Source organism: Engystomops pustulosus, chromosome 8, assembly GCF_040894005.1.
Source record: "Engystomops pustulosus chromosome 8, aEngPut4.maternal, whole genome shotgun sequence".
NCBI lineage: Eukaryota > Metazoa > Chordata > Amphibia > Anura > Leptodactylidae > Engystomops > Engystomops pustulosus.
This window is the reverse complement of record NC_092418.1, coordinates 118707563-118718366: the sequence shown is the minus strand read 5'-3', so window position 1 is coordinate 118718366 and position 10804 is coordinate 118707563. Positions and strand designations below refer to the sequence as shown.

Below are 10804 nucleotides of genomic sequence, written 5' to 3'. Positions count from 1 at the left end.
GCCGTCATCACACCAGTCACTGACAGGCAGAGGCGTCCAATAGGGCGTGGCTATGTAAATGAAGTCAGGGGCGTGTTTTGGTTGGACTGTATGGTAAATCTCACCCCTCCTCCGCGCCCTCCAGTGTGATGATCACATGCTATTCCCCTCTCCTCCGGCAGGTGGCGCCGCTGCTGCTGAGGGCGTGGCTATGTAGATGTGCTGGGCGGTGGGGGGCGTGCCGCGGTCACCTGGCGGAGCGGGGCGCTATGCCGGCGCTGCTGATGCTCGTGGCCGCCGTCTGCTGCTCGTGCTGCGGGCTGACGCTGCTGCTGCTCCGGCTGCGCCTCTGCCCCTGCCTCCCGCTCATGGCGCGCACAGAGAAGCCCTTCTTCAGGATCGCGTGAGTGCGGGGAAACGCAGGGTGACCTTGTGGTGTGCACTGTGCCCTAGGGTCAGGGTCCGGGGTGACGTCACAGATGCCGGGTATTAGAGATGAATGACAGCTCTGAGGGCTGCCAGGTGAATTCTGCTGCGGCTTCTGCCTGGATTTGCACAATATTTGCGCCATTTGATACCAATTTTCCATCTATTAGGATATATAAATGACACCACTCCCTCCTCTGCCATTAATCTTCTGCCTTATTATAATATTTATCCATAAAACTTACCGCTATCTGCAGCAGTCGTGCAATTATGTGTCAGATATGCGGCCGGTGCGATCATCAGAGGTAAGTAACCGCCAATGCGACCAATCACATCGCTCAGAATGTCGCCGTCTGATCACAGCATTTTCCGTTACAGTGTATCGGTTTGTCTTGGCCTGACATGTAGTGGGGTACAGGGGGGATTACAGCGTGTGAGGGTACACGACGTGGATCTTGTGTGACATGATGGATAATTGCATGTTGTGATGTGTGACGGCTGCGCTGAGCCCTGGATACCACCGTGTTGCGATGATCTGCAGGCAGAAATCATGTAAACAATGCTGTGTGGTGCGATGCTCTGCAGAAAGCAAATATCGTTGGGAAGCGCAACGTTCTGCAGAGTTGACGGAATAACGCGCCCCGTAAACGGAGATTGACAAGGAGGGTGAGATGTTCTGCAGGATGCCGTCTATAGGTGATGAGCTTTATTACAGAATCTGTGATGGATACTAAGGAGCAATGTTCTGCAGATTACTAGAAGGACTAGTAAAGCAGCCAATGTGGAATGTCCTGCAGAATGTTGATTGTCAGTGTTGCAATGTTCTGCAGACCATACCGGAAAGATCCCAATTGTTTTCGTTATGTTGCAATGTTCTGCATATACTACTTATCCTACACGGTTTGTGGTGCAATGTTCTGCAGAACACCCAGAAATGATTCTCTAGCTTGTTCCCCTTATGGTGCAATAACAATTTAGTATTTTGATCTTTTTATGGTGCAATGCTCTGCATGTGACTGGCTCATGGCTCATCAGATGACCAGTCCTGCGGTCGTATACACAAATATGCTGTTATGTGCAGCACACGGAAGGGTTAATGTGAATGGAAGAGAGCGATGCTCTGCGGGACAGAGAGTGCATTGTCATGGTCACACATTCTGCTTGCCACAGCCTGGGGGTGGTCACACCAAGATTGTAACCCACAGCTATGTGTGGAGAGGCTGAGCCCACCCCCGAGACCCCCCCCCCCCCAAACTGTATGACCCTGTGACCCCAGGACCAGTAAAATATAACATTCTGCGGAGACTGAGGTTTTTTCTGTCATTATCATTTAGGGAAGTACAAATCTCTCTCCTGTCCTATTTGTTTGCTACATTGTATCAGCGCAGTTATGTCTGTATATTTTTGTTCCATCTCAATAGTGATAGATTGTCACATGGTGGTCATCAACGTCACCTGACTGACCCCCAATTACATTTAAGAGGATCAATATTCTGCTGGTGCAGTCACTGTGTACATACATGACATCACTGATCCTGTACTGATCCTGAGTTACATCCTGTATTATACTCCAGAGCTGCACTCACTATTCTGCTGCTGGTGCAGTCACTGTGTACATACATGACATTACTTATCCTGTACTGATCCTGAGTTACATCCTGTATTATACTCCAGAGCTGCACTCACTATTCTGCTGCTGGTGCAGTCACAGTGTACATACATGACATTACTTATCCTGTACTGATCCTGAGTTACATCCTGTATTATACCCCAGAGCTGCACTCACTATTCTGCTGCTGGTGCAGTCACTGTGTACATACATGACATCACTGATCCTGTACTGATCCTGAGTTACATCCTGTATTATACCCCAGAGCGGCACTCACTATTCTGCTGCTGGTGCAGTCACTGTGTACATACATGACATTACTTATCCTGTACTGATCCTGAGTTACATCCTGTATTATACCCCAGAGCTGCACTCACTATTCTGCTGCTGGTGCAGTCACTGTGTACATACATGACATTACTTATCCTGTACTGATCCTGAGTTACATCCTGTATTATACCCCAGAGCTGCACTCACTATTCTGCTACTGGTGCAGTCACTGTGTACATACATGACATTACTTATCCTGTACTGATCCTGAGTTACATCCTGTATTATACCCCAGAGCTGCACTCACTATTCTGCTGCTGGTGCAGTCACTGTGTACATACATGACATTACTTATCCTGTACTGATCCTGAGTTACATCCTGTATTATACCCCAGAGCTGCACTCACTATTCTGCTGCTGGTGCAGTCACTGTGTACATAGATGACATTACTTATCCTGTACTGATCCTGAGTTACATCCTGTATTATACCCCAGAGCTGCACTCACTATTCTGCTGCTGGTGCAGTTACTGTGTACATACATGACATTACTTATCCTGTACTGACCCTGAGTTACATCCTGTATTATACCCCAGAGCTGCACTCACTATTCTGCTGCTGGTGCAGTCACTGTGTACATACATGACATTACTTATCCTGTACTGATCCTGAGTTACATCCTGTATTATACTCCTTAGCTGCACTCACTATTCTGCTGCTGGTGCAGTCACTGTGTACATACATGACATTACTTATCCTGTACTGATCCTGAGTTACATCCCGTATCCAGAGCTGAGCTCTCCCAGTTAGGTTGTGTGAAGCTGCTCTTGATCATATTTGGAGGCCCCTGCTTTCTATCTTCCATGATGGGGGTTCTCCGTATTTGAGGTTTTCCTGCACTGAAACCTCAGGTAAATGTAATCTTGTGCAGCTGTTACTCTGCTCAGACACACGGTCCAGTGCGAATGTGATTGTTCTGTCGCTGGGGGGTGGGGGTGGGGGGGCCTTGATATACAAGTTCTCTGTGTGATCTTATAATCTGATGAGTCCACAGAACCAGGGCTGATGCAACAGATATGCAGCGTTAAAGAGAACCTGTCAGCAGCTGGTGTTAGGTGCTGTCCCTGTAGATCAGACCTTTGTGTATGTTTCTAGCAGCCCCAGGACTTTATAGTGTAGTGTTTATATAGAGAAATTTTAAGGCAAGATCTTCTCTTTTTTTGTGGATTAGATAGGGTTAACCTGTGCTGAAGCTGCACCAGAATCAGCGCCTGTGCTGCGGGATGATGAGAGGTGTTGTCAGCGCCCGCTGCAGAGCGATGTTCTCACCTCCCGTGACTCGGCTGAGACGTGAGGCTGGAGTGGATACGACATCTCGGTAGTGATTGTGCGGGATATACACGGCAGCAGCAGCAGCAGGACTGTGATTGTATGGATTTATTTCCCAGGATTGTAGCTTCTCCGAGTGTATCCTAACACTTCTGTGCTCTGTGCCCCCTGTGTTGTGGTGTTCTACATCTGTTCCATCTGTTCCAGCTTCCATGAGTTGAAGCTGTAGCAGGCTGTTGAATACAACAACGGTTGCTCACAGGGAAGAGGTTGTGAAGCAGCTCAGTGCAGGGTGATAAGAACACAGCAGTGTGAGGACCCAGTGTAAATGGATTTTACATCGTAGAATTATGCAATCATTTCATGAATAGTGTGGAGGTGTGGGGAGTCTGTCCGGGACCCCTGCTGACCCTAACAATGAAGGGGCCCCAGGCTGATTATCACTGCCTTGGCTTCTGATGCCCGGGACGGTGGTCTGTGAGGTGCAGCTTCAGTCTCTGGATCACACACATAGATCTGCAGGGGAGCTGTATACACAACATGGTAGGGGAATAAGGAATGGTTGCAAAAGTTTACAGCCCCAAAGTACAGGACGGTGACATCCACCTCCAGCAGGCGGCAGGGGGTAAAACTATAACCTCTGCCTGTCAGCCCCCTGTAATCAGATAACTCCTGATTGTAAGCTCCTTGGACGAGTGTTCCTGCGGCTTTCTTCCATGTGATGTTTTTGCATTGTGTCAGCAGTTTTATGTGTGTAATGTCTTACAATAAGTCCATTCACACATCACACAGTACAAGGTGCGCCTGTGCAAACAGGAAGTGCTGGCGGGAGCAGCGTGCGGGCTAGCGGTGTTGTAGGGGTCCAGGACGGGGGGCCCCAGGCACTACCAGGTAAACATTTCTGGTACTGGGCAACGAGGAGTTAATATCGTCTGTCACAAAGCAGTAAAATTCAGATGGAGCCTTCTTAAAGGGGAACTCCATCCAGACACCCGGACTGTGACTGCGGTGGTCGGACACTGTAGATTGTGGACTTTTGCTACTTGATAAACAAAAAAAGAAAAAACTGAATGAAAAAAAAACTCAGTCACATTTGCAAACCATTATGAAACCAGGGAATGTGAATTGTCCCTAATTACTGTCAGCGCTCATCTTCTCCGGCGGGAGTGAAGCCGGAACCTCCGGGGGATTCTCCATCTGTTTTCCAGGTTTTTATAGATTAGGCGCAGGGGATGCCATGAGTTTCCGGCACCTGCCTGGAAATGAAGTGGTTAATGCGTGCAATAGATATAGGCATAGGACCCCTACGTAGGGCAATAGATATAGGCATAGGACCCCTACGTAGGGCAATAGATAGAGGCATAGGACCCCTACGTAGGACAATAGATAGAGGCATAGGACCCCTACGTAGGGCAATAGATATAGGCATAGGACCCCTACGTAGGGCAATAGATATAGGCATAGGACCCCTACATAGGGCAATAGATATAGGCATAGGACCCTTACGTAGGGCAATAGATATAGGCATAGGACCCCTAAGTAGGGCAATAGATATAGGCATGGGACCCCTACGTAGGGCAATAGATATAGGCATGGGACCCCTACGTAGGGCAATAGATATAGGCATGGGACCCCTACGTAGGGCAATAGATATAGGCATAGGACCCCTACGTAGGGCAATAGATATAGGCATAGGACCCCTACGTAGGGCAATAGATATAGGCATAGGACCCCTACGTAGGGCAATAGATATAGGCATAGGACCCCTACGTAGGGCAATAGATATAGGCATAGGACCCCTACATAGGGCAATAGATATAGGCATAGGACCCCTACATAGGGCAATAGATATAGGCATAGGACCCCTACGTAGGGCAATAGATATAGGCATAGGACCCCTACGTAGGGCAATAGATATAGGCATAGGACCCCTACGTAGGGCAATAGATATAGGCACAGGACCCTTACGTAGGGCAATAGATATAGGCACAGGACCCCTACGTAGGGCAATAGATATAGGCACAGGACCCCTACGTAGGGCAATAGATATAGGCACAGGACCCCTACGTAGGGCAATAGATATAGGCACAGGAACCCTACGTAGGGCAATAGATATAGGCACAGGAACCCTACGTAGGGCAATAGATATAGGCATAGGAACCCTACGTAGGGCAATAGATAGAGGCATAGGAACCCTACGTAGGGCAATAGATAGAGGCATAGGAACCCTACGTAGGGCAATAGATAGAGGCATAGGAACCCTACGTAGGGCAATAGATAGAGGCATAGGACCCCTACGTAGGGCAATAGATAGAGGCATAGGACCCCTACGTAGGGCAATAGATAGAGGCATAGGACTCCTACGTAGGGCAATAGATAGAGGCATAGGACCCCTACGTAGGGCAATAGATAGAGGCATAGGACCCCTACGTAGGGCAATAGATAGAGGCATAGGACCCCTACGTAGGGCAATAGATATAGGCATAGGACCCCTACGTAGGGCAATAGATATAGGCATAGGACCCCTACGTAGGGCAATAGATATAGGCATAGGACCCCTAAGTAGGGCAATAGATACAGGCATGGGACCCCTACGTAGGGCAATAGATATAGGCATGGGACCCCTACGTAGGGCAATAGATATAGGCATGGGACCCCTACGTAGGGCAATAGATATAGGCATGGGACCCCTACGTAGGGCAATAGATATAGGCATAGGACCCCTACGTAGGGCAATAGATATAGGCATAGGACCCCTACGTAGGGCAATAGATATAGGCATAGGACCCCTACGTAGGGCAATAGATATAGGCATAGGACCCCTACGTAGGGCAATAGATATAGGCATAGGACCCCTACGTAGGGCAATAGATATAGGCATAGGACCCCTACGTAGGGCAATAGATATAGGCATAGGACCCCTACGTAGGGCAATAGATAGAGGCATAGGACCCCTACGTAGGGCAATAGATAGAGGCATAGGACCCCTACGTAGGGCAATAGATAGAGGCATAGGACCCCTACGTAGGGCAATAGATAGAGGCATAGGACACTTGGTGGTGTCCATTAGACCCCTGCAAAGGGCGCCACAGGTTTTATGTCTGAACAGAGACTGGCAGTGTAGTATGAACAGAGCCCTACAAGGGGTTTCTGTTTTTAGGAACACCTTGGGGAGAAGCACTTGTTTAAAAGAAAACATCTACTTACCTCTCCGGGGGGCTCCTTGGTTGCAGTCCTGGATCTCTGTACTCCAGGGCTTCCTGTACCACAAGTGATGACATTTCACATGTGACTGAAGAGTCTCGACCACTTAGGCCACGGATGGGCTCAATGTTTGATGGACTGAGAAGAAATCGGGGTACAGAGAGCGGCTACTGGAACCGAGGAGACACTCTGGAGAGGTAAGTATATAATTGGTTCCCTCATTTCCGTTTTCCTGAAAAGCCAAGGAAATCTACCATCGAAATCCAGGAACCATGACTGTTCTCATCTTATATCTGTTATCCATGGTCTTCATCATTCTAAAATTATGCTAATGAGACATAAAGGCTCTTGGGGTGTTACCAGAGTACCTCTGTCATGTAGCTTTGTACACTGTGCAGGAGTACTCCACCCCCACCTCCCCCAATGAGATTACATTAGGCAGAGGTGGGGAGTACTGAGGAGGGATGGTGAGACAGAGTAACAGCCTGTGAAGCTGCAGTAATGAGGGGCGCTGGTAACACCTACAGAAACCCTTCAGGCTCATTAGCATCATTTTAAAAGGAAGGAGGCCCTGGATAACAAACATGTATATGTGGGATTACCACAGTCAAAGTGTCTGGACCTATGTATAAGAATGCTAATGTAAAACTGTATGAAAACTGCATTGTGTGAATACACGCTCAGTGATGCTGGTAGGATTTGTATTCTCTCTTCTGGTGTTCAGCTAAGAGGATACGGTCAGACACCGCAGCAGTAAAGCCTTTGGGTTTGTTTTTGTCCTGTTTTGTATGTATTTTGTCACAAAATCTTCATAGGTGCGTTAACCCCTAGCGTCTGCGTTGCGATCAGCAACAAGCACCCAGCGTTTTCCATTGTGATGTTATTAGGCCAAGCCCCGAGCATTTACATGGCGTTTGTATGAACGCGCCCTGTAGAATCTGCAATTAAAGTTTTGACATTTTGACTTCATTGAGGCGCAGCCCTTCATTCACTGATGGCAAGCGGAGATCTTTATCACCCGGAGAACTTTGTAATCTCCTGTAATCCTTAGAACGCATTAGTTGGAGTTGCATTTAGTGTATGTTGACATGATTCCTGACGACGACGGGTGAGACTCCTCAATTATTCGGTCGTGTACACACAAGTCAGATTGGCACAAGAAGGTAAACTAACATGATATCTGTGGTTTCCTTCCTGTGCTCAGGGAGAGACGCTACAATGGTGCCAGCGTGCCGGGATAATACTTATTATACAATGCTGCCAATATCCTGGACTGTAGGAAGCCATTTTGGAGCAAAATCTCCTGTTGTCCAAGGCAACCAATGGCAGCACAGCTTTCATTTCTTACAGTGGCCTCAGTTAATGAAAGCTGCACTGTGATTGGTTGTTATGGGCAACGTAGGCTACAACCATTTTAAGCAGCTTTTACAAATGTAAACATATCACCGATCCACAGGCCACGTGCTAAATTTCAACTTGATAGAAATGTGAGTAGTTTAAATCTCAGTGCAAACCCCTTTAAGCCATTTGTTGATTTGTCTCCTATTTGCCTAGTTAAAGGGGTAGCCCAAATAGGAGATCACAAAATGTCTGATAGATGTAGATGCCGCCCTGGGATGTCCTCTGGTAGTGATCAGGTTTTCCAGGGGAACCACATTGAGATGTTGGGAGCTGGTTATCTTGACTGGTAATGAATATTTCCTGACCAACAAGAGTCAAGTTTTCATGGGAAATTCTCCTGGTGTTTTGGTGAGGAGTCAGCGATTATTAGACACATTCCACCCGGCCATGACTGACGAAAGGGTAAATGTCCAAATTCCTTCGCAACTATGACAGGACACACCGTGTGATGCTGCAGTGTAACATCTTGTGTGTCGTTAATTACTAGTAACACCCTATTGTCTAAACATTTTCTACAAAATTCTGCAATGACGTTGTAAATATAATACTGCCCCCTATGTACAGGAATATAACTACTATAATACTGCCCCTATGTACAAGAATATAACTACTATAATACTGCCCCCTATGTACAGGAATATAACTACTATAATACTGCCCCCTATGTACAGGAATATAACTACTATAATACTGCCCCCTATGTACAGGAATATAACTACTATAATACTGTCCCTATGTACAGGAATATAACTACTATAATACTGCCCCCTATGTACAGGAATATAACTACTATAATACTGCCCCCTATGTACAAGAATATAACTACTATAATACTGCCCCCTATGTACAGGGATATAACTACTATAATACTGCCACCTATGTACAAGAATATAACTACTATAATACTGCTTCCTATGTACAAGAATATAACTACTATAATACTGCCCCCTATGTACAGGAATATAACTACTATAATACTGCCCCCTATGTAGAAGAATATAACTACTATAATACTGCCCCCTATGTACAGGAATATAACTACTATAATACTGCCTCCTATGTACAAGAATATAACTACTATAATACTGCTCCCTATGTACAGGAATATAACTACTATAATACTGCCCCCTATGTACAGGAATATAACTACTATAATACTGCCCCCTATGTACAGGAATATAACTACTATAATACTGCCCCCTATGTACAGGAATATAACTACTATAATACTGTCCCTATGTACAGGAATATAACTACTATAATACTGCCCCCTATGTACAGGAATATAACTACTATAATACTGCCCCCTATGTACAAGAATATAACTACTATAATACTGCCCCCTATGTACAGGGATATAACTACTATAATACTGCCACCTATGTACAAGAATATAACTACTATAATACTGCTTCCTATGTACAAGAATATAACTACTATAATACTGCCCCCTATGTACAGGAATATAACTACTATAATACTGCCCCCTATGTAGAAGAATATAACTACTATAATACTGCCCCCTATGTACAGGAATATAACTACTATAATACTGCCTCCTATGTACAAGAATATAACTACTATAATACTGCTCCCTATGTACAGGAATATAACTACTATAATACTGCCCCCTATGTACAGGAATATAACTACTATAATACTGCCCCCTATGTACAGGAATATAACTACTATAATACTGCCCCCTATGTACAGGAATATAACTACTATAATACTGCCCCCTATGTACAAGAATAATAACTACTATAATACTGCCCCCTATGTACAAGAATAATAACTACTATAATACTGCCCCTATGTACAGGAATATAACTACTATAATACTGCCCCTATGTACAGGAATATAACTAGTATAATACTGCCCCTTATGTACAAGAATATAACTACTATAATACTGCCCCCTATGTACAAGAATATAACTACTATAATGCTGCCCCCTATGTACAGGGATATAACTACTATAATACTGCTCCCTATGTACAGGAATATAACTACTATAATACTGCCCCCTATGTACAGGGATATAACTACTATAATACTGCTCCCTATGTACAGGGATATAACTACTATAATACTGCCCCCTATGTACAGGGATATAACTACTATAATACTGCTCCCTATGTACAGGAATATAACTACTATAATACTGCCCCCTATGTACAGGAATATAGCTACTATAATACTGCCCCCTATGTACAAGAATATAACTACTATAATACTGCCCCCCTATGTACAGGAATATAACTACTATAATACTGCCCCCTATGTACAGGAATATAACTACTATAATACTGCCCCGTATGTACAAGAATATAACTACTATAACACTGCCCCCTATGTACAGGAATATAACTACTATAATACTGCCCCCTATGTACAGGAATATAACTACTATAACACTGCCCCCTATGTACAGGAATATAACTACTATAATACTGCCCACTATGTACAAGAATATAACCCCTATAATACTGCCCCCTATGTACAGGAATATAACTACTATAATACTGCCCCCTATGTACAGGAATATAACTACTATAATACTGCCCCCTATGTACAAGAATATAAC

General features: G+C 45.3%; 1 protein-coding gene across 2 annotated transcripts in view; it reads left to right on the top strand.

Annotated features, from left to right (window-relative positions):
• Positions 1 to 200: 200 nt before the first annotated feature.
• The window catches only part of PNKD (PNKD metallo-beta-lactamase domain containing), a 69732-nt gene continuing 59128 nt past the window's right edge, over positions 201 to 10804 (top strand). The window contains exon 1 of one of the 2 annotated variants that reach the window (XM_072122410.1): positions 201 to 382. In XM_072122410.1, coding sequence (XP_071978511.1) covers positions 249 to 382 — 134 coding nt within the window. In that variant the 5' untranslated portion in view covers positions 201 to 248. Of the gene's footprint in view, positions 383 to 565; positions 711 to 10804 lie in introns of those variants that run through there. The other variant, XM_072122411.1, reaches the window with a different exon arrangement.